This window comes from Panthera tigris, chromosome B1 (assembly GCF_018350195.1).
Source record: "Panthera tigris isolate Pti1 chromosome B1, P.tigris_Pti1_mat1.1, whole genome shotgun sequence".
NCBI lineage: Eukaryota > Metazoa > Chordata > Mammalia > Carnivora > Felidae > Panthera > Panthera tigris.
Window position 1 is genome coordinate 161671473 of NC_056663.1, and position 24836 is coordinate 161696308.

Sequence of the window (24836 nt, forward strand, 5' to 3'; positions counted from 1 at the left end):
CTGTATTCATCCTTCAAGTTCATGGCCATCACCCATCACCACCTGAGAGTACTTAGTTCTCAGGATAACTAAAAGGGAGAATAAATCCTGCTTGCTTTGAACACAACCCAGGGTTCACCATATGTTCCTGTCCTGGCCAATGCTAATCAGCTCTTCCCCACTCCTCCCCTCTTTTGTCCTTATAAATCAAGGGCCCTCAGTGTTAGTCACCACAAAAGAGATAATTAGTGAGTACAAGCTGCTACCTTCATAGATCATTCCGTGCCTCGGATTCCAGCTAAGCCAAGAAACTGGAACGAGCACCATCACATAATTATGAGTTGCTTTAGCAGAACATTTTTTATACAAGGCTATGAGTCTGAACGTTTAAATCTGGATTCTATACACCGCCCCCTGGCTGTTGTAAGGATAGCTATGATGTGGGGCCAAAGGGAAGTTTACTTACCCATTTTATAAGGTTTTTCTTTCCTAGACTAAAAACTGTCTCTAGAACCCCAAGGATTTGGAACAGCAGGCGTTTCTTAATGTCATAGCCTTCAGATTTGGATATTTTAAATACCTTGACCCTCCACGTGGATGTGGCAGCAAAAGATATCGTCCCTTTGTTCCACTGGGGATATGCTGTATCCCCCCAGAAAGCCATGGCTTGTGCCCTTACCAGCCATTTGTCCAACTGGAAAATTCATTTCATGCTCTGGCAGGACCCATGGTCAAGGGCATTGCTGCCCCAAGAAAAGAAAGACTGTTTCCCGTCCAACTAAATAGTCTAGGAACTTCCTTCCCATGCGTTGCTAACCAAATATCGCTGGCTTGCATAGCAGTGTTCCGCTCATGTATTTATGACTTTGGAGCTGTTCAAATGCATGCTGGCTTTTATTTTTTCCATCACACGGTGGTTCTTCCAATTTTTTAGTTTCCCATATCAACCACTTTGCTATTTTTAAGCAGAACCATTTCAAGCCTGAGTAGCTAATCCGAACAGTGAAACCTTACCAATTCAAGCAGAGAGCTTGTATTCTTCCAGTGAGGGAAAGACTAACATTTAAAACTGGAGGCCTATTTCATTTTCTATAAGATAAGGGTATAGGATTGTATAATCCAAGTTCTTCCTACTAATATTAAAACCACATTTCATCAAATCTAAGATGCCATTGATCATAAGGAACATATTTTCTATACCAACAGTTTTAAAACTTGTCACTGGTTAAATTATTCCAAAACACTTTTAAAGATTTCCCTGCAATGTGTGGACTGGTCCCATCAGACTCCTGTGGCTTTGAAATCCGTTCAGACAAATCTGGTGACCTCTCCTGCCCTCTAGTTGTATCGTTTGGCACGAAATAGGCCAATCCTTTTGAGTGATCTCAGTAAGGAAATGTAACACCACTTTTTATCTCCTTGGGAGTATCTGTGTTTCTGAGCAAATAAAGCATTTGCTGATCTCTTTGCAAGAAAATACAGAATTGCTGTCCTCCTACTAAAGATTAACATTTGCTTCATCAACATCAAACATTTACATGCCGCTGCTCTGTTTTTGAGACTTTTTACGTGTACACTAACTTTCCAGACCAATGCTGAATCCTAATGTAATCTTTTCTAAGACATTTAATGGCAGTGAAATTCAATGGTGTAGTCCCAGGAACGGACACCTGTGACTGTTTGCCACGCTCGGACAATGGCATTTGCATCATGACTGCAGCTTGGCAACAGAAGCTGCATGACCCCTCAATCATCTGTGCATTCTAATCTCGGGAGATGTTAAAGTTTGCAAAAACAGGCATCCTAGGATGAATCCGTTATGGAAGTAGCTACAGTCTATTGATAACTTACTGCATGTCTGGTAGGGTATTAAAATCTGGACAAGACTTAATATTGACCTGACCTCACCACTGCCCCAAATGTATGTCTGGATCAGGAAATTTAACCAGGTTCACAAAATTGCCCCCGACTACACCGGTAAACTTCAGAGCAAGGATTCTGATTCAGACAATAAGCCATCCTATCCACCAGCTGTATTTCTTCCGGCTCTATAAATCGTGTACTCATCAACTGTAGACTGCTGTTTGATTCCATTTACTTTCAAGAACGTGAACCATTGTTCCAAATAAGCGCTCAACCTATATTCGTTTAAAATAGTTACTTAAAATAGCTCAACCACGGGGAGCCTGGGTGGCTCAGTTGGTTAAGCGTCCGACTTCAGCTCAGGTCATGATCTCACGGTTTGTGAATTTGAGCCCCGCGTTGGGCTCTGTGCTGACAGCTCGGAGCCTGAAGCCTGCTTCGGATTCTGTATCTCCCTCTCTCTCTGCCCCACCCCTGCTCTTGCTCTGTCTCTCTCAAAAACAAAAATTTTTAAAAAGCTCAACCACATAAGATTTTTCTGTAATGAATTGATAAAAATATCTTATAATTAGCATATCCGTTATGAGCAAAATGGCCATTTCTTAAAGGGGCTCCCCCACGTGATTTCTGCCTTCACAACCGCTGTGGGAGCTGATGTGGCCGTCTGCAGCTACTTCTCACCAGAGTGCAAGGAGATAGTTAACTCATCACCATTTTCTGACCAAAACCCCACTTAAGAGCTGGAATGACTTGTTCAGTAGCACATGGGCACACACAGCAAACTATGGACCGAGATCAGCTTATATCTTGGTCTCTTGGCCCTTGGGCCTGCTCCTTTTTTTTTTTTTTTTTTAATTTTTTTTAATATTTGTTTATTTTTGACAAAATAATTGAGAGAGACAGAGCATGAGTGGGGGAGGGGCAGAGAGAGAGGAAGACACAGAATCCGAAGCAGGCTTCAGCCTCTGAGCTGTCAGCACAGAGCCCGACACGGGGCTCGAACTCACAGACCACAAGATCATGACCTGAGCCAAAGTTGGACACTCAACCGACTGAGCCACCCAGGTGCCCTTGGGTCTGCTCTTTAACATGGACGGTGAATGGTTATAGGCAATTACGGCTTTAGTGTTTTTTTAAAGACCTTTAATGTAGTTTTACTTTCCCAATGTTAGAAGTTTTTTTTTAGTGGACAGGAGCCCCCAGCCCCTGATGCTGGCTACCAGCCCAGAGGTAGAGAATGGAAGCCGGGAGCCAGCTTGCCTCTAGGGAATAGTGCTGCTAAGCAAATCCCCGTGGCTTTGTGGTGATGGCGATTCTGTTTCCACAGACAGTTAAATACGGAATCTGGGAGGAGCTTTGTATTTATGTTCAGTGCTTTGGGAACCAAACCCAAAAGAAAGGACTGAGTGTGACTAAGGGCTTTCGTGGTCAAAATAAACACCAACAAGAGGGAATTACCGAGTCCAAACAGTTGAGGAGTGCCAACCTCAAGCTCTGGTCTTGTAGATACCATGACCACTATATAAATTTGCATTCCAGGGACTAGTGGAGTGTTTTAAGAGAATGCAAAAAGCATCTTTTAAAAGTTGTTTTCTCAAATCACTAATTCACTCGGTTGGTGACTGCATATTGAGTACATACACATGATACAGGGAGGGGGACATAGGAGTGAACAAATCACGTTCTGAGTGTAGCAAGCATGTGTACTTGAAGAGGCCCAGTTGAACAATAAGCAAAGCCGGAGACTTTTCTGACCTCCCGCTGGTTTTGTGACAGCTGTAAAGGCGCTTCCCACTACGGCCTGACCAAAGACAGGAAGAGGCGCTCTCAAGATGGCTTCCCGGATGGCTGTGCGAGCCTCACGGCAACAGCACTCTCCCCAGAAGTCTCTGCAGCTGCCACCGTCTCCTTAATGACAAACGAGCCTGGCCTAGACAACCCTGCCTACGTGTCCACAGCCGAGGATGGTCAGCCAGCAGACGGCCCACTGGACTCTGGCCGGAGCAACCGAACTAGGGGTGAGTCAAATGGGTGGTTTTCTGGGAATGGGCTCCTTGCCTTGAAATCGCCCTCCATGGAATATTTACTGTAGAAGGTTCTAGCAAATTTTTTTTTTTTTGTTTTAAGGGGAAATCATTCTGGTAGTTTCGGCAGCAATCCAACGTCCAATTCTCTAAAGTGAAATGAAACCACAAGTACCTCAGATTGTTAAAAATGTGTAATTGGACTTGGTGGAAGGGGCGAAGTTAGGCCTGATGATTCACCACCCCTTCCCATCCTTCTATCCATGCTGCCCAAGAAAAGTGCTTCCACATTCAGTCCAGCCCAGCGAGAAAGAAAAGCAGATTTTTCAACAAGCCATACATAGTTCATGGTAGAAAACAGAGACAGTACAGGGAAGCAAATCCCATGTTCCTACCACCTAGGAGTAATCACTTCATGTTATTGTATATATCTGACCAGACACATACATAAAAGAGGATTTCTGTGAGTGAGTAGCTACTGTTTCTCCCTTCTCACTTGTCCTCAGCACGGCCTTTTGAGCGATCCAGTATCAGGAGCAGATCTTTTAAAAAAATAAATCGAGCTTTGAGTGTTCTTCGAAGGACAAAGAGTGGAAGTGTAGTTGCCAACCAAGCTGACCAAGGCAGAGAAAATTCCGAAGGCACCGCTGCCTCCGAAGGTAAGTGAGCTCCCTGTGAGAGTGGACGTGGTGCTGGGCTTCCAGAATGACTTCAGGGGTGATGACACCTGACCACCACCCGCTTTCTAGGACACCTCCCCTCACGAGGGCATAAAATATTTTTTACCTTGATTAGCTTACTTCTTACATAAGTAACTAAAGGCAGAAGTGATTGTTCTCTTTTCACAGAAGTTGAACACACAGGTTTTGGAACCCTTAACCTCCAGGTGCTAGCTTAACACATACAGAACATAATAATTATTAAGTAAAAAGCATTTAGAATAGTGGCTGGCATATAGTAAACACCATGTAAATATTTTATCTTATTGCAGCTATGTATAACGTGTGGTCCTGAGTGTGTTTTTCATGCATTTACTTAATTCTCACAACAAACCTATGAAGTAGCTGCTATTATTACCCCTCTTTTACAGATAAGAAAACTGAGGCACAGGGAGATTACTTAGGGTGTTTAACTTTAAATCCAAACTTGAATGTGGCTCCAGAATCCGGGCAAAGGAAGTTATTGGCTCTTAGATCTTATGTGGTTTTGCCAATATTAGTGAAGCTGAGGAAATACTTCCTATCTTACGTTAGAGCTTTAGAGCAGTCGCAGTAACTTTTCTTTAAAAAATGAAGCTTTCTCGTGTTCCAGGTAGTGTGTGCCCTAAGTCATTTAGATGTCGCAATGCTAAGGGACAGGGATTATTATTCTCATTTCACAGATGAAGAAACTGAGACCCAGAGAGTAAACTAGCCCAGAGTCACCCAGCTAGAAAGTGACAGACACAGGAGCTAAACTCGGGTCCTCTGGCTCCAGAACGCACCCATTAACCACTGGGTGAAGTGCCCTCCACTTCTGGGGGGTTGAGTGGTAAATCCCAAGCCACTGTCTTTATCCTGCCTTCAGAGAATCCATGAGCAGTCCTAGAAAATCCCTCTTGTCTCCTTATCACCTCTCCCGCTATGCGCACCTGTACTGGCACATGCACGCACCCATACACACACACCCACACACCCACACCCACACACACCCACACACACCCCCCCCCCACACACACACACACACACTCTACATCCTCTAACTACTCTGAACTCATTACAGTTCTGCGAATACTGTGTCTTTCTCTCCCTTCCATGCTACTATACAACCTTCACGCCCGCACTCCTTCAGCAGGCATTCTGATTCCTCCTTGCAGGCTGTGCATGGGCTTTGCCTCCTCTTGGAAGCCCTCCCTGACTTCCTCAGTCCCCTTTCCTTTGTGTTCTCCATGCACCTGCATCTTGATTACAGTGGTGTCACCTTTCATTGTAACCGCATCCAGAAGAGCAGGGCTTCTTTTGATGAGTCTTTGTATTCTCAAGATGATGTGCAATATCCAGCACATGTGATAGTGTTCACTGAATGTTTGTCGGTGAAAATGGGATTACAACTTCCCTTCTGCCATTTCTCTCTCTTATTAAAGCATCCTGAGTTCTCCAGGTAAAGTCTTCTCCTGCCTGAATAACACTTTTTTGCATGTTTATAGCAGAAACCTTTTTAATAAGAGATACTATGCGTAAGGTACTGGCCTAGGCTCTGTGATATTATGTAAAGATTACAAAATCCAGTTTCTGGCTTCAAGAGGCTCATTCATAACTGAAAGAAAAGAAAGCATCATGAAGAGTGAGATATAAATAAATGGCAGCGGCAGCCACAGGGAAAAGAGCATCATTTGCAGGTAGGGTGGCAAAATCTGTGTTTAAGGGGTGGTTTATGACCTGGATGGGCACTGGGATCTTGGCTGTGTTAGAAAGTAGCAGAAGCCAAGGTTAAGGCTAGATTAGGAGGGTCTTGGATGCCATTCGGGCGTCTTGATTTGGGGCAGTGAACACACCTGGGAGCTTTTGCAGACTGTTATTGCCGGATCTGTGCTATGATCCAGGAACACGAAGACGGCTGCCATGTGAGGTGTGCAGGGGGCTTAGAGGGGGAGAGAATGGATTTCTTCAGATGCTCCAGGAAGCTATTACCCAGAATGGGATGAGGTGTTAAGACTGAGCAAGGCTGGTAGTAATGTCTTTACAGGACTTGTGAGGCAACAAAACTTTCAAAAATGGCCTTCGAGTCTCACTGCTCCAGCAACTTGTGGCTTGTCTGGTGACCCTCGTGGCGTGACTTATCCATCCTTTTCACGTGGGTAAAGAGGCTCCACTGTTGGTTGTCTGGGTGGCCCTGGCCTGGTTATTTAACGTCTCTGAGCTCCAGCATTCTGTCATCTAAAAACAAGGATAATAATGATCTACTTCATGGGCACCCAGGTGGCTCAGTCAATTAAGCATCCAACTCTTGATTTTGGCTCAGGCCATGATCTCATGGTTTGTGAGTTCAAGCCCCACATCAGGCTCTGTGCTGACTGTGCAGATCCTGCTTGAGATTCTCTGTCCCTCCCCGACTGGCTGAAATATGGCCTTTTGTAGCAACATGGATGGAACTGGAGAGTGTTAGGTGAAGTGAAATAAGTCAGGTAAAGAAAGACAGATACCATATGTTTTCACTCCTGTGTGGATCCTGAGAAACTTAACAGAAGACCATGGGGGAGGGGAAGAAAAAAAAAAGGGAGGGACCCAAACCATAAGAGACTCTTAAAAACTGAGAATAAACTGAGGGTTGATGGGGGGGTGGGAGAGGGGGGAAGGTGGATGATGGGCATTGAGGAGGGCACCTGTTGGGATGAGCACTGGGTGTTGTATGGAAACCAATTTGACAATAAATTTAATATTAAAAAAAATAAAAAAAAATTTAAAAAACAAAAACAAAAGCCAAAACAAAAAGTAATAATCTGCTTCATAGGGTTGTTGTAAGGACTAAATGCAAAAAAACATGCACACAACTGGCTGGCTTGTAACACCCTTAGGTGAGGACATAATTTTGAACAACCCTGTTTCATTCCAGACCAGCACAAATTTGGCAGTTGAAAAATTATTTTAACTCTTCAAGGTCACTATGGTCTCATTGGCGTGGTTCTAATTAGCATTATGTACAAAAGTGACTGGGCGTGTCTTTTCAGACTCTCAAATGCCCTGAATAGTCCAGGTTTGGGAAGACAGTTTTTATAAATCAGTTGGGGAAGTGGGGGATGGACAGGGAGGGGGAGGGAAGCATGAATCAGCAACTTGGATGATTTATTTCTAAATCTTTCTTTGTTCGAAGTGTTTTTTTAAAAATCACCATTCCCTGTCCCCAAACCTGTTCCAACAAACGCTTGTGGTAGAACCTATTTAATGTAATCAAAGTAGTTTAAACATCCATTGAACTCAATCACCCAAGTACTTCGAGCACCAGAAACTGACAGATTAAGGCTGTTGCCCGTAGCCTTACAGCAAAGCCAGCCGCTTACATTAAATTACATCCCAGTGGACGTTAAGGACCCCCATTTGCAATGTCTCAGGCTTCCTCTGACTGCTCAATTGCCTTGTTTATCCTATTCTATGCTTCGAAGTAATTTTAATTCTTTCTGTATTGTTCCTGGAGAGTTGAGCCCTTCTTAATGAACTCAGAGTTCATTAGGGAAAATGGACGAAGGTCATGGGTTTTGAAAACGGTGCCTTGTGCAGAACCAGACCTGCAGAGGACTTTCCCAGATGACTTAACGAAGAGAGAATCTTAGGGCAAAGGCAGCTGTCAGCAGCTACGGGAGACAAAAGCGTTTCCGCCCTCCACGTCCAAACTCCAGTAACCCGGGAGGACCTGCTATCAGCAAACTAGGTGTAGGTTGGGCAGTATTTCACGGCATCCCTTCCGCACACTTTTCCCACTAACGGGTCTATACGGCAAGTCCCCCGTGGACCTGTTGTGAATCCCTGGCTCTACAGAAACCTGAGGGAGGTGACAGGATGGCGGTCGCCTGGAGCCCCAGGTTGTGACCTGACTCTGAGAGTGCCTTACTTGGCACCCTCCCCAGCAGCCAATCATGTCACTTCCCCACTCCACGCTCAAACATCCTCAGGTATAAAATAAAGCCACACAACTGTCTCTGTCGAGCCAGGCAACTAGGGAAGCTCTTGTGTGGGCGCAGTGGTGGTGGGGTGGTGAAGGGACCTGTGAAAGATTTCATACAGAAAGAAGAGCCTTCAGTTAAAAGTTAGAGTCTGAGGCATCCGCCTAGGTCTCTGGGCCTCCTGTTAGCTCCGAATTCAGCTAGATCAGGGACGAGGTTCTGGAAGCCACATCCATCTCTTTGTGGTCATGGATCAGGCTGCTTGACTTCCCTTTATCGACCACAATGTCTGGTAGAGAGGACTGGTAATTCCCTAAGCCTGAAAAAGCAGGGACTTCCAGGCAGAAATCTTCAAAAGGGACAGAGAAGAGCAGGTTCGTTCTGTTGTGTTCGTGGATAAGTGATAAAACTGCGGTTGATTCCATCACGACCCTTCATTCATTTTCATTCACTCCTCCACCCTCGGGAGGCCCTGCCCAATGCTTGCGATCTGTGCACACAAGCACGGAACAGTCAGAAGTGATGTCCTCAAGGATTTTAGAGTCCAGGAGAGGCTGTAAGAAATGAGCATGACTAACGAAGGCTCAGTGCTGTGAGAAACAAGTTTCGGGGAGAAATGGGATGTTTAGACAAAACAAGGAAAGTGGGATTGGGGTAGCGTTTAATTGAAAGGGATCATTTCATGCAAGTCTTGAAGAAAAAAATTGGGCCGAGGCCTAGAATGAAAACCATTCCAAGCAGAGAAACTTATCCTGGCACAGAGGCAGGAAAATGGAAAACATGTATGAGGAACGATGAATAGTTTAGTTTGGCTGAAACCAAAGTTTGGCAAGAAGGAGAGTGGTTGGAAATGTCCGTTGGGTCGGTGTCTTAAGTAAATACTGTCTTTGTCCATTTTAGTCTTTCCAAGGTTGTATCACCTGATTCCAGATGGTGAAATTACGAGCGTCAAGATCAATCGAGTGGATCCCAACGAAAGCCTCTCCATTAGGCTTGTGGGAGGCAGCGAAACCCCACTGGTCCATATCATTATCCAGCACATTTACCGTGATGGGGTGATTGCCAGGGACGGCCGGCTCCTGCCAGGAGACATCATCCTGAAGGTAGAGCCCGTCTGTGGGGCCGTGAAAAGGGCTTAATAAAAATCACTTTGGAGCAAGTAATTGGATGGATGAAATGCTGAATCAATATGGAGCGGCCACTTTCCATATTTATTATGTTGATAGGACTCTTCATCTGAGATTTGTCATTTAATTGAGATAGGTCTTTGTCCCCCTCTGTCTTTCTTGTTCTTCTGGTCTCTCCCTCTTTCTGTATATAAGTATCTCTCTGTGTCTCTGTATCATTTTGTCTTTTCCCCTCCACCTTTCATCCCCCCTGCCCCTTCTCTACCTCCTTTCTTCTCTTCTACCTCTCTCCTCCTTTCTGCCCCCTCCTCCTACTTTAAGTAACAATAGCCTAAAATAATATCAAACTGGAGCATATATCTTCTTATATTGTCTTTAGAGCAGATTAATGGAACATTTTGTATTTTATCTAATCACTCCCATTCACACAACCCTCTAAAGTAAATTTCCCGTAGCTTAATGGCCCTCCGTGAGAAAACCCAAAAAGTATTCCTAAGCTATTCCCACCAACCCATAGGCATTCCAGGGAAGGCAGGTGATAGAACAGCACACCCTGGGCATTTCTGTCCCCTGAGGCTTGGGTGAGAGGAAGGACGTTAGGGAAGAATGTTGAGAAGAAAAGAAAAGGTCAAGGAAGAGTTGCTTATCAGAAGTCAGACGTGTGGCAGAAGTGACAAGAAAACCCTCCCTGGTCACACATTTCCTGTCTGATGCCCGGATGGGGGTTTCATTCCATTCCTTCTAGGTCATTGAGGGGCGGGCACCTGACACATCATGAGCTATTTCTCTAACAGAAATTCTTATTTTGGGGGTGATAAGAGGTGAAAGAATTTAAAGCAGGTGTCGTTGCAATACTGAAAGTCCCGCTGGTCCCTGAGGTGGAGCACGAGGCGAGGCCCATCCCCCTCCAGAGATGGTCCACGGCGCAGTCAGCGACAGTGCGCGTGGCTCCCCTCCAGCGGAAACTGCTGCCGGTGAGGGTTGTATAATACGCAGTTGTGATTCTTACAGTCTTCAAGTGGCCCTGGCAGGCAAAATGCTGCCAGAACTGTCTAGGAGATGACCCCGGCCTTCTCGCGGCCTGGGTGCGATGGGACGACCAGACGCAGACGTGACAGAGCAGAGCAAGGGCTTTGAGCTCACCTGTGCTTGGACAAAGGTGGTGAGGCTTGTCTGTGCACGAGAGCCCCCCTCCCTCCCTGGAGAGGCAGCAAAAAACTGATGACTGTACGTGCAGGAGGGCCTCTTAAAATCTCACGTCACGCCTCCACTAATAATCGACTGCGAGTACGAGAAATCTTACCAAACCATAGACATTCAAGAAGGTTGTCTCTCTTCTGTGGGGCCCCTGTCCTTCAGACACTGCACAGCGGGGTGCCAGAGCGGTGACTACCATTAGGAGCTGTAGCCTCCAGGCTGGGCCTGCTTAGCCAGAGTAATTAAAACCAGAGAGCCCCATGTGGCATCGGCCCTACAGATAATTAACGAGGCACAAATGAGAGGGCTGAGCTTGAGAACATTTAAGTAGCAAAATAAAGTGATCCAGCCTTTCAGTAAGAGCCTAGAAACGCAGTCACATCCATTTGTTTGACACTATACAGAGGTTGTTTTTCTCACACACACACACACACACACACACACACACACACACACACACAGTGATGGGGCCTGGAAGTTCAAGTTCCAGGATGGAGGCCCCAGGGAGAACAATTCATCTGGAGCTCTTTGGAAAGAGAAGTGTCAGCTCAGTTTGATCTGAAGAGTTTAGTATAATCATTTGAACTTCATGGGAAATGTTCTTCTTTTGCCTTTTCCTACTTTTTCTTCCTTTTTTCTCCACCCTCCTCTCCACCTCCACCCCTTCGGCTGAACACTAAGTTTGGCAAGCAACAGGAATGAGGGTTGGGACTTGTACAGATAAATCCAGGGGCCTGTCCAAGAACGAGCCTGAAGAAAGATGGCGTCCAGCGAGACAGACTTGAACTGGCAGTGCGAGTGATGCTGAAGGAAAGCAGGGTTAGGAGTAATGTTGGAAAGTGGGTGTATGCAGGTATTTGGACAGAGGAGGAGGTGGGAAACCAGAGCAGTCTTTAAGGAAGGATGCTGCTGATGCTGTGGGCCCGGGGCCTTTTGGGAAGTGTTGTGGCAAGTGGAGCTGGTTGATTTGTTCTGACTTCCGGTCTCCCCCCGCCAGGTCAATGGGATGGACATCAGCAACGTCCCTCACAACTACGCCCTTCGCCTCCTGCGGCAGCCCTGTCGCGTGCTGCGGCTCACTGTGCTGCGAGAGCAGAAGTTCCAAAGCAGGAGCAATGGACAGGCACTGGATGCCTATGGACCCCGCGATGACAGTTTCCATGTGATTCTCAACAAAAGCAGCCCTGAGGAGCAGCTTGGAATAAAACTGGTGCGCAGGGTGGACGAGCCCGGGGTTTTCATCTTCAACGTGTTGGATGGTGGGGTAGCAGACCGACATGGTCAGCTGGAGGAGAACGACCGTGTGTTGGCCATCAATGGACATGACCTTCGGTACGGCAGTCCCGAAAGCGCAGCTCATCTGATTCAGGTGAGTCACGGGGCATTGCCAAGATCTCGGCTGGAAACTGCCATCAGGAGTGGTATGCTCATTAACCTGCCCTACCTGCCATGTTACTACCACATGTAACGTGTAGTGCCCCCCTTCCCAGGAATCAAGATTGAAGGGCCAGGTAAGAACATTACTCAAGCAAATGATGTGTCTCAGATTCATGGACATTCCCTAAGTGTCGCCAACCATGACTGCCTATAAACCAATGACTGCCAACCAATATGACTGCCTGTAAACACTTAGGGTTATGTGCTGCAACCTGACCAGGTGAAGATCACTTAAGGTCATCCTTATAGCCCGTATGTTGTTTGCAGACCGAAGGGTCGTTCAGATACATTCTGGACATACCCAAGACCTCTAGTTGTACTAACTCCCATGAGAAGCGGTGCCACATGCCCTCCAGGAATCCTGTGGACAGAGACCACTAGGGAATTAGCTAATAATCCCCGTCTCCATGGCTGAGTCCAGCCACTTTGGAAAACCCACGGAACTCAAGTATGAACCTTTAGGAAGACCTCTCAAAAGAGAGGCAGGCAAGTTATGTTCCCAATAACCTGACGTTGGTTCAAATTAATTCACTTTCCTGACTGGTATACCATCATCAAGCCCCAGCATGTATCCTGTTGGCTCTCCCTGGGTCACCATGGTTTTCTAATGCATGATGAGCTGCCATCTTTATTCTTCGAAGGACAGGCTTTGTTCTGTGCTCTTGTACTCCTAATCCATTTATTTATTTCATTTAGCCAAAACACGTTAAGTTTCTGCTGCTTGCCTAGCCATGCATCAGGTACAGGGAACACAGAGATGATGACCTCTTAGGCTGCTCTCTCAAAGGAGCCCACAGTCTAGTATGGGGGATGGACTTTTTGTAAATAATTCCCATATGGTGTGTTAGTACTATAACGGAGAAATTAATAACAGTGCTGTTTCACGTGAAGAAGAGATTATTGCTTGCATGGGCCTAGGAATTCTTAATAGAGGAGAAGACCTTGAACTGGGGCTTGGACGAATCAGTAGAAGGCCTCTAAGTAGACAAGGAAGGAAGGGTCATTTGAAGGGGCTACAACACAAAAGAACATTTCCCGAAAAGCTGGTTAGGAAAAGGGTTAATACCAGGAACATGGAGTACATTAAAAAAAAACAGCCATAGACGAGGCAGGAGTGGCAGGCAAGGACCAGACCCTAAGAAGCTCAGACTGTATCCTCAAGGCCATGGGGTGTCATTGGAAGGGTTTAAGAAAGGAGGTGACATGATTTTCTTGATTCCTCTAGAGGCAGTGGAGAGCGGATAGGAGAGGGGACAGATTAGAGGACTTATCTTATGAAGCATTTGCAATTACCTGGCATACCGCGTCAGCTTCTAGTTAGTGACTAAAGTATTAATACTTCAAGAATAGACAGTGAGTCAGCAGTATATATTTGGCTGAACCTTGTACCAAGTTCCACTGAAGATGACAGAAGATTGAGCCTGCTTTCAAGAATTGGTCACCTAAGCACACACTGACCTCCCTACCCGGGGTTCCGGCCATGGACTTCTTCCGGGTGTCGGCAGCTCTCTTCACTGTCGTGTGGAGCATCTTCTGCCTCTTCCATGGGGAGAAGCAAGTGGTAGATGCTACTGTCCTCTTGTACATGGACAGGATGAGGCAGAGGGGGCAAGGGGACTCTCCCTCCGTCCCCTGTCCACCGTCCCCTGTCCACCGGGAAAGGAAGCACATGTGCTGTCTTGGCCCCCAAGCTGTGGATCTTGGTGGTGTTCCACTTTCAAGGTGATTAACAACCTGATGGATGTTTATCTCCCTAACAGGGCCTAAGGCCATGGCCTGTGGATCAGGTGGAGAACAGAATCAGAGTGACAGGAGGCATTTCCCTTCTGGAGTTTGTGCCATCTAGTTTCCAAATTCATATGTCCAGCCTCGGCTTCTCCTCTGAACGCCACCCTTCTAGAACCGACTGCCTGCTTGGTATCTCCATTTAAAGGCATCTCAAACTTAATGTCTAAAATCAAATCCTTGACTTCTCCCTACTCTATTCCTTGTCAAACCTGCTCTTTCCTCAGCTTTTGCCGGCCTCTAGAAATGACACCATTTGCCCAGTAATTTGGGCCAGAAGAATCCCTTATTCCCTTCCACGTGCTCTTTCTGTAATCCGTTCCTCACCATGTCCATGGCTCCCATCAGGCAAGCTACCATCAGTGTTCGGTCTCCACCAGAGACCTTCCAACTGGTCTCCTTGCTTCTGCACCCGATTCTCTACCTCTGCTCTCTACATGGCAGTTAGATGGCCACTTTACAATGTCAGTCCCATCATGTCACTCCTGTGGTCAGCTCTCTGATGCTTCCCAAGACACTTAGATTAAAATTTCCAAGTCTTGGGGTACCTGTGTGGCTCAGTCAATTGAGCGTCTGGCTCATGATTTTGGCTCAGATCATGATTCCCCAGGGTCCTGGATTGAGTCCCATAATGGGTTCCATGCTGAGTGTGGAGCCTAACTTAAGTTTCATTTTCTCTCTCTCCCCTTCTCCCCCCTCTCCCCACCCCTTTCCCTCTCCCCCCTCTTTCTCTCCCCCCCTACCTCTTTCTCTCCCCCCCACCTCTTTCTCTCCCCCCCACCTCTTTCTCTCCCCCCCACCTCTTTCTCTCCCCCCCACCTCTTTCTCTCCCCCCCACCTCTTTCTCTCCCCCCCCACCTCTTTCTCTCCCCCCCACCTCTTTCTCTCCCCCCCACCTCTTTCTCTCCCCCCCACCTCTTTCTCTCCCCCCCACCTCTTTCTCTCCCCCCCTACCTCTTTCTCTCCCCCCCACCTCTCTCTCTCCCTCCCACCTCTCTCTCTCCCTCCCACCTCTCTCTCTCCCTCCCTCCCTCTTTCTCCCTCCCTCCCTCTTTCTCCCTCCCTCTTTCTCCCTCCCTCTTTCTCCCTCTCTCCCTCCCTCCCTCCCTCCCTCCCTCCCTCTCTCTCTCCCTCCCTCTCTCTCTCCCTCCCTCTCTCTCCCCCCTCCCCCCTCTCTCTCTTACTCTCCCTTCCTCCCCCTCCCTCTCACCCCCCTCCCTCTCTCTCCCTCTCTTCTTCTGTCTCCCCAGCACATGCGTGTGCTCTCTCTCTCTCTCTCTCAAATAAAATAAAGTATTTTTTAAAATTTTCTAAATCTTAACGGCCCACAGAGCCATACATAATCTGGCCTTTAGTTATCCTTCCAAATTAATTTCTTAAGCAAAGTAGAAGATCTCTGGTATTCTCACCCTTGCCTGGCCATCCTCAGTCACATTGCCTTCTTGCTACTACTTCTCAAACATTTCAAGACCTTTTTCACCTCAAAGCTGGCATTCTCGCTCTCCCTCTAACTGGAAGAATGTTCCAAATAACTGTATAACTGCCATGCTTCATTCAGGTGTTTCCTCAGACCTCACCTCAGGGAGGCCTTCACTGACAGGCCCACTTAAAATAGCTTCTCCCACCCCCAGCTCTAGATCCCTTATTTAATCAGCTTTATTTCTTCCCACCAATGAATTATTACCTGTCAACATAGTATAGAAGAATACAATATGGTATCTCAAGCACTTAGAGAAGTGCCTGGCAAGAACAGACACTCGATAGTTGTCGAATGGATACATTGAGCCAAGTTCTAAAATTGTAAATATATAGAAGACCGGATTTATACATTCATCCCATCTCCTAGGGATTTTTCATCAAACCTTTTACCGAAGAACAAACACCAAATCGACGTTTACATGCTGTTTGTCCCCAAGATGGAATTTCTACATTTTGTCCTTTTGACTTTGTTCAGTTATTACTGGTGGAGCACCTTCTATGTGCCGAGAGGTGTAGGTTACAGTGGAAAGCGAGACTGACGCAGTTCCTGGCCTTCTAGAGCTTGGAATGTATTCCTATCTCTGATCTCCAATAGAATGAAGTCCACGTTTGGCAGGTGGGTGTAGCCTGTTGTGTCAATGGGTGAGAACAGAAAATAAGACAGTATTTCTGAAAACATTAACCCACGGACAAGGAAGAGCCCTTTTCCTCATCACAAAGAAACTGCACACTAAGCGTGATTTTTTCTTCTTTGAAACTAGACTTTTAGGTGATCGTCAATTTTCGTGCACGTTGTGTTTGTCAACTTCCTCTGCAGGTCTGTCTGTGCAGCTCATGTTCTAGAGGTGATCTGCCAACTACGCTTGGCAATAGGCAAAAGAAAAACTGTCTTACTCATGCCATTTGGACAAATTTTTGATTACATATGGCATTCTACTTTTGTAGATTAATAGCAGAAGAGGAAAAAATTTTTTCCCTGAGAAATTTATGAAGTAAAATCTTGCTTAACAGGGGGACTTCCTAAAAGAGTCTTCTCACAAAGCCAATGTGCTTTATAAGCAGGGGAAAGGGGAAAAAAAGATCTTTTAAAGGTTTGGGCAAAGCTAGTTGGAAAAGAAATGGAAAAAGTAGAGTGCTGGGAAAACCCAGTTAAGCAATCTCAAGAGTGGATTTTATTTATGTGATACTTGTAACACACACCAGGCTGGGGGAATTAAACTTAATACCCTTCAAAGGTTGAGACTCAAATTACCAAGCGATCCTTAGCTGCATGGCCCTTGTGTATCTACCCCATGAATCATACTTGCCTGAGAAAGAAATTCCCAGACAACATGTCCTGTTGGTCATGTTTTCTCCCACAGTACCACACTTTTGCCTTTTTTCTCCATTATTTCAGGGAAAAGTTATTACAGAGAAGCCACAACTGTTTTAAATTTGACCAACTGACATATGCAGAGTCCTAACCCCCACTTACTCAGCAGCCCCGGGTGCCAGACCCCAGGAGTTAGTCGGCTCCTCTAGGAAGAGAAACCCTAAGGACACAGAAGTTTCGCGTAGGGAGGAGTTGACTGACTGAACAACAGGACGACTTTATTCCCCCCCCCCCCCGTTGTCAGTTTCGTAATTCTTTGAGCGCCATATCTAGAATAATCGTAGGAAGGAGACAGCTTTGTGAAACTGTCTGGTGTCCTACCTAAAATCTGAGAACCAAGAAATACAGAGCGAAGATTTGAGACCCTGGGAGAAAAAAGAGATCTCGACTTCCCTCACCATGGCGATTCAGCATCTCTCAACCCACCAATCAGTGTGCAAATGGATTAGGCTGACAGATGTACCTATTTTGAGATGCTCTCCTCTATCTGCAATTCTGGAACAGTGAGTTACGAACGTATGTGGGAGATCAAATATATGCAATTCATAAACGAAGTAATTATGGATTTCAAATTTGAGTATTGCTCTCGTGCCTTTTGTTTCTAGGCAACCCCCAGACTTGAGGCAGAAGCTGAAAAACAATTTGAAGCCATTTGTAGAGGTGGTGACACACAGGTTTTCCTTAATACTAATTTCATAATGCACACATGTGTGATTTTTTTTTTTCCCTTTGCATGAATTAATATTTAAATGAGAAGTGATTTTATCAAGAACAACCAACAACTAGGCTCTACAGACTTTTAAAAAGAATGTGAGAGGCCTCTGGACAGAGCCAGAAAGCAAATAATGGACTGCTCATATTACCGACATTTGTTCTGAATACGTGATTCCAGCTCGTGCGTTCTGCGTAACTGGGGAAAAAAAAAAAAAAAGAGAGAGCACTTCTGTCCCTTGAAACCAGGAAGAACTGCCAATGAAATAAGACCTGATAGGTCAATGTGCTTTTTACAGATCAGCACAATACAGCACTAATACAGAATCAAATCCCCATTTCAACATATTTTCTTACCATGGCATTGTAATAAATGTAATACAATGGCTAAAGAATGCGCAGATTTAGTAACAGTCTTCTTGAGCTGAATTCTTAAAGTCCAGATAAGTTTTATATACAGCTCTAAATCTCATGCATTCCTGATAAAGCATGACTTGGTAAACTGTACAGCTTTTCAGCTTTGAATTCTTGGAGTGAATCTCCTACATCGCCACATGCTGCAAATATTAGGGAATCTTGGAACTTTACTGCTCTTCCTCCAACTCCATACCCCCCCCACATGAATTTTTTTTTTTTAACACCATGGAACAACATTAACCACGAGAGTAACTTCTAGATACCATTAAAGAGGGGCACCTGGGTGGCTCAGTCGGTTGAGCATCTGACTTCAGCTCAGGTCATGATCTCGTGGTCTGTGAGTTCGAGCCCTGCATCGGGCTCTGTGCTGATGGCTCAGAGCCTGGAGCCTGCTTCAGATTCTGTGTCTCCCTCTCTCTCTGCCCCTCCCCACTCATGCTCTGTCTCTCTCTGTCAAAAATAAACATACATTTAAAAAAAAAATTAGATACCATAAAAGAAGTGATGTTTGAGGCAAAGGACTTGGGTCATTCTGCCAACTCAGCAAGCAGCAGCCACAAGAACTAAATTCTTATTTTGACCTTGTCGCTGACCTCTGTATGATCCCATGTACACCAGACTGTCGTTAATATCTTAGCGCTTAAAGGAGGTGCTTCTGGCAGCCTAAGGATGAATATGGAGCTATGGTCAAGAGGGAAAAAGAGACCAAATTGCTGTCTCAAATCTCTTTTTCTACCTCGGTCTAGTCCTAAGGTCCTATTTCACCACTTTCCCTCAACCCCTCCTTAATTTTCTTTTTCCTTGGTCAGACTCCTGCTCTTTGCCCACTAAAATAGCTGCTGCCGCCCCCATAGAAGATATTCTTGAAGTCTTCTTTTAAAATTGTGGAGCACCTGGGTGACTCAGTCAGTTGAGCATCTGACCCTTGATTTCGGCTCGGGTCATGATCTCGTGGTTTTGTGGGATCGAGCCCCGCGTCCAGCTCTGCGCTGATGGCGAAGAGCCTGTTTGGGATTCTCTGGCTCCTCCTCTCTCTCTGCCGCTCCCTACGTATGTGCGCACTCTTGCTCTCTCCCCCCAAATAAATACGCATTTTAAAAAAATGCATCAGGCTCTGTGCTGCTAACTCTCTTCTGATGCCTCCTGTTGTCTGTATTGCCACGTACGGTTTGTGTGCCATACGTGATCTCAGAGTTAGGTTTCATTGATGTAATGTGTCCCTTAGTGAGGGCATCTTTTAATCCATCATCTTTTAATTAATCAGTAATCTTTTAATTAGTAATAATGAAGACAGACCTCTATGGAGTTCTTGGCTTCATAGGGCACAGAGATAATCGCGTCTGCATATATGACATGGCCAAGTGGGCCCATCATGGAGGTCCTGGGGGCAGCTGGTCCATCAGCAAAAAGACTACTCTGTATTGGATCTTCCAGGTCCAATTCTGCAGATACACGCCCCACTCAGCTTTATTAGAGTGAGTCCAGACTTTGTCAAGCTTTTGAGATGACTTGAAAACATATGAAATATTAAAGAAACTAGAAATACTTGACCTGGAAAGGAAAGGAGCCAAGGGAGAACAGTGAATGTTATCTTCAAATAAGTTTGTTACATGGAAATTGATTTGGGGCTGCCCGAGAGAGCATCACTGGAGCCAATGGATAAGCAAGAAAATGGTACATTTCGCTCAGCCTGAGGACAGACTTTCTAATTAACGCCAAGTATGGCGCAAGCAGCCTGGGGACGCAGTGAGTTCACTGTCATTGGAGGCACCGAAGCATGAGATGGGTGACAATGTGACAGGGATTTTGTGGGGGAATTAGAATATGGGTTACAGAGAACGTGTTGGATTAGATGATGCCTGACATCTCTTCTGTATATGCGACTTTTTTAAAATATGAAATGTATTGTCAAATTGGTTTCCATACAACACCCAGTGCTCATCCCAAAAGGTGCCTTCCTCAATGCCCATCACCCACCCTCCCCACTCTTCCACCCCCCATCAAGCCTCAGTTTATTCTCAGTTTTTAAGAGTGTCTTATGGTTTGCCTCCCTCCCTCCCTTTTTTTCCCCCACTTCCCCTCCCCCATGGTCTTCTGTTAAGTTTCTCAGGATCCACATAAGAGTGAAAACGTATGGTATCTGTCTTTCTCTGTATGACTTATTCCACTTTGCATAACACTCTCCAGTTCCACGTTGCTACAGAAGGCCATATTTCGTTCTTTCTCATTGCCACATAGTATTCCATTGTGTATATAAACCATAACTTCTTTATCCATTCATCAGTTGATGGACATTTAGGCTCTTTCCATAATTTGGCTATTGTTGAAAGTGCTGCTATAAACATTGGGGTACAAGTGCCCCTATGCATCAGCACTCCTGTATCCCTTGGGTAAATTCCTAGCAGTGCTATATGACTTTTTAATTACATGGAACCAGTGGTCCCCAATTTCCCAAGGCATTGTGAGCCCAGGATAGATGAACTGACCGTGATACTTGAACAATTGGTGGAAGGGAGCCCAAGAGGGGGCAACCCCAAACGGTATAGAGAGAACCATCCCCACGACTATACGTTGAAACCCAAAGCTAGACTGCCTAACTCTGGGATCCTTGGAAAAGAAGCTGGTGGGGAATGTGGACGCAGGATGAATTATTTTTAAAGAAATGCTCATTAAAATCTTTGTTGATGGAGCACTAAGTACAGGCAAGTTCACGTTATTATAAATGCAACTATAGCTCTCACTTGTCTCTCTAACAAGGGCTGTTTCTCAACACTGCACCCAGCTGCTGCTGAGGCGAGAGCCAGTACAAACACATTAGCCTAGTTTCCACCTCACAACTTCAAACACTGGGAGAGAAAGTGCAGCCAGTAGTCTCCCTGAGAACAATTTGTAAGGTGGCCGGCAAGAGCCACAGATCCAGCCTTGCGGAGAATTTATTTCCAAGCAAATGGATACCAGGCTCATTTATTGGAGGGTTGTTCCTGCCGGCAACTTAATGCCAAAGTCGACATTTGAAAATCCGGTGAGAAATTTGTGTTTGCAAATGTGAATTAAACAGCTCTTGCAGGCTGCTCCTTGGCATTTTGAATATTGCCTGGCAAGTTGATTTGATATGAAAAGCTCAGATTTTCTCCATTCTTAGGAGATGCTTAGCACACATGACTGCTCACGTTCACGAAGTGAACGTGATGGCAATGTGCGGGCCAAAGACAAACCCCCTGCTGAGATCCTTCAAAACATTGGACTTTCCCTGGAGATAAAGAGCAAATTTGGGCTCAGCAGTTGGAGTTTTGACTTGAGTGTTTTGCTGCTTATCACTAGGAATTTTTGCTTCAGAAAGTTCCTAGCGATAACCTCATTAGGAAAAGTGAGGCTTACAGGATAAAGAAACATTATTACAAAATACTCTTCCAAGAATTGCATTTAGTTGGCTAATACCATAGTTCTTCATGTCAGCTTGCTGCATTATTGTTTCCTGAGCTTGTTAGTTTTTGTTCTGATGCAAGCTTTTTATGTGATGAGAAATACCAAGGGATTCAAGAGAGGCAAGGAACAGAGGGAAGGTGTAGAAATACTGATTACGTAGACCAGCAAAAGTGATGACTGGGCTTTATGGGAAGGAAAATGAAGAACTTGAACTTGCTTTTTGGGCCCGTTCAGTAGGATTTTTGTAATTTATTTGAGATGAGTCAACTGGCCCACCATCCACCTTGATGTTCACCATAGCCACATTGTGGACTTTAGCAGCTGTTTTTAAAAGTTCATCTGACTTACAGCTACCCAGTTGATGATCCCTAAGTTTCAAGAGAGCCCTGAGAAGAAATGTTTATTAATACAAGCATGCAAAATCATGAAGGTTTGGGCTGGGCAGTGTTGGACAACCGTGGGGATTTCACTGATGAGGTTTTGATTGCTTCAGGTTTTAAAAACAAGGTCCTCCTGGGGCACCTGGGTTGCTCAGTCGCTTAGAGTGTTCGACTTCGGCTCAGGTCATGATCTCACAGTGAGTTCGAGCCCCGCGTCGGGCTCTGTGCTGACAGCTCAGAGCTTGGAGCCTGCATAGGATTCTGTGTTTCCCTCTCTCTGCCCCTCCCCCACTCACATTCTGTCTCTGTCTCTCTCAAAAATAAACGTTAAAAAAAAAAAATTAAAAACAAGGTCCTCCTTCACGACCAGGTTTTTCCACAGTCTGGCAGCCATACCTGTAAATGGAGAAGGCAGGCAGGCAATGTCCGTCTCTGCGGAGGTGAAGGGTGGTCAGCGGATGACATGAAGAGAGGAACCCCCAAAACGTACTCCTCTCTCCTCCTCGTGCCCAATCCTAGTCCTTCCTGGGGACCTTTCTAATCCACTCCGGGCCATCAGGGAGCTTTGTTTATCTGCACTTCACAGGGCTAATTAATGTCTCCTCTATCTGCCCCGCGGATCTGGGGTCTCAGTAGTCAGCAGTTTGCGAATAACGCTGAATGCTCTCAAGCGGATCTGAAATTCATCTGTGGCACAAATCCAATTTGTAAATTTACGATGTGGAATAGACTCTCCCCAGTAAGCAACGTACTTGCTCTCCGGAATGCTGTGTGCAAGCATCGATGTTGATAGCTGAGGGGAATAGTAGTCAGAACTGGGGATAGCCACATGAAAGATAAAGGCTCAGGGTAAAGGCCCTTAAGCGGGTTGCATTTGCACTATGACTCATCCCTGTATTTCTAAAGTGTTCCTCCTTTCCTGTGCCCAAATGTTGAATTCTGTACATGCGGGATTTCTACTCTTACGTTGGTAGCATTGCCACCACCAACTCTGTTCCTTTTTCTGTCCTACTCACCTTTGGCCTGGGTTTTAGACTGAGCTGCAACTTTACACTATATACTCGGTTCTATCTGGAAGGCCCTTCAGACGTGGCTTGTGTGCAAAGGAGCCATCTCTGAAAAATAACCATGTTTGATGATGTCTTTTCAAAAACTGTTGGATGCATCAAACCTACCCTAGTTTTTCCCTTGAAGTAGGTTTCCTTACCTGATTTAAAGCTAAAGGAAGGGCACCTGGGTGGCTCAGTGGGTTGAGCATCCAACTGTCGGTTTCGTCTCGGGTCATGATCCCAGGGTTGTGGGATCAAGCCCCGAGTCAGGCTCCATGCTGAGTGTGGGGTCTGCTTAAGATTCTCCCTCCCCCTCCCCCTCTCTCCCCCATTCATTCTCCCTCCCTCCCTCCCTCCTCCTCTCCCCATTCTCTCTCTCTTAAACAAAAATTTTAAAAAAGTAAAGGAAATGAGTCTCATGCTCTTGCCAAATTATAAAATGGGCACTGCCATGAGAAATACTAGACACCATTTTTTTTTTTCTCTCTAAAAAAAGGTAGAGTAAAATTTGCATCCTGGTAAGCCCCTGGTGCCCAGTGCTTTGGATGGAAGCTCTGAGGGTGGCTAATATCTGTGTCTTCTTACCCAGGCCAGTGAAAGGCGCGTTCACCTCGTCGTGTCCCGCCAGGTTCGTCTGCAGAGTCCTGACATCTTTCAGGAAGCCGGCTGGGACAGCAACGGGAGCCAGTCCCCGGGGCCGGGGGACAGGAGGAATACTCCCAAGGTGAGCCCCAGCCAGGCTATGTCCACTCCTCCTGCAGGAAGCAATTGCTTGGGAAGGCTGAACACTTTAACATTTCTAAGCGTACTCTCTGGACTTCATCACTTAAACACTGTTTGACTTGCCTTGTGAAACAAAAAGCCCGAGGTCCCATCTTCAAGACCCAGTGAGATAACAGGTGTCTCCCATCCAAACAAGAGAGAAGAAGGTGCAGGCAAGTTTTGAAACCTGATCTTGCAGACTCCATATGGGGACCTAATTTCTAGTCTAAGCCAAAGAGATGTCATGTTTTTCCAACAGTCGCGTTGCTTGAGGACCGTTTTCATTCGTTTTGAAATGAAACAAGAGATTCGCTTCGTTTTTGGTTTTTGAAGTTCCCAATCTGCCTGAAAATTAAAATAACAATTCCCCTGCTAATTTTAGTACGTTCGTTTTTTTTGTTTTTTTGTTTTTTTTGTTTTTTTTTCAGAAGAACTGGGAAGATCATATATACACTTGGAGTTCATGTAACATTAGGGAGTGGTGGGGAATGGGGCGAATGAGAAAGCATATGCCCTGTGTTGTGGCATTTAAAGTCAGAGAAAAATGTAGGACGATGTGAATGAAGCAGAGTGCACCTACGGGCTGCTTGCATCCTTCAGGTCAGCAATGTGCAGCTTCTCTTTCAATGAGGTGACTCAGCCCAGTTTGTACTCCTGTCGGTCTCTTCTGTCAGAGGCAATGCCATCACCTCTCCATTTGGGTGGGTATCGAAAGCAACACAAACCTTGCTTAGCCCAAATTCAGAGTCCTATAGCCTTGGGTTGGCATCCTATTGTGATGGCAATGGATTTCTAGCCAGTTCTCCTAAATCTGATTGCATTCAATCACTTGTAATTAAAACAAGTCTATAGGTAGCCTGCTCTTGTTGTAACAGAGATTAGGGAGTGCCTGTCTGAGCAATCGTATCAGACTATGCTTCAGTTTGGGATAACTCACAAGTCTGGGTTTTTGAGTAAGGTATGCAGAAACAATACTCAAAATCTTGACTTCTTTTTTTTTTTTTAATTTTTTGTTTGTTTATTTTTGGGTGAGACACAGAGCACAAGCAGGGGAGGGCCAGAGAGAGAGGGAGACACAGAATCCGAAGCAGACTCCAGGCTCTGAGCTGTCAGCACAGAGCCTGACGCCGGGCTTGAACCCACAAACTGTGAGATCGTGACCTGGGCTGAAGTCAGACGCTTAACCGACTGA

At 45.7% G+C, this 24836-nt stretch overlaps 1 protein-coding gene across 6 annotated transcripts in view; it reads left to right on the plus strand.

Moving 5' to 3' along the window:
- The window catches only part of LNX1 (ligand of numb-protein X 1), a 121280-nt gene that overhangs the window by 82905 nt on the left and 13539 nt on the right, over positions 1 to 24836 (plus strand). For all 6 annotated transcript variants that reach the window (XR_006217011.1, XM_007075893.3, XM_042984512.1 and 3 more), the window contains 5 exons: positions 3619 to 3860; positions 4373 to 4525; positions 9403 to 9605; positions 11824 to 12195; positions 23472 to 23606. Coding sequence is in view for 5 of the 6 variants with exons in the window: in XM_007075893.3 (XP_007075955.1) it covers positions 3619 to 3860; positions 4373 to 4525; positions 9403 to 9605; positions 11824 to 12195; positions 23472 to 23606 (1105 nt within the window). In the remaining variant the exon portion in view is untranslated. The remainder of the gene's footprint in view (positions 1 to 3618; positions 3861 to 4372; positions 4526 to 9402; positions 9606 to 11823; positions 12196 to 23471; positions 23607 to 24836) is intronic.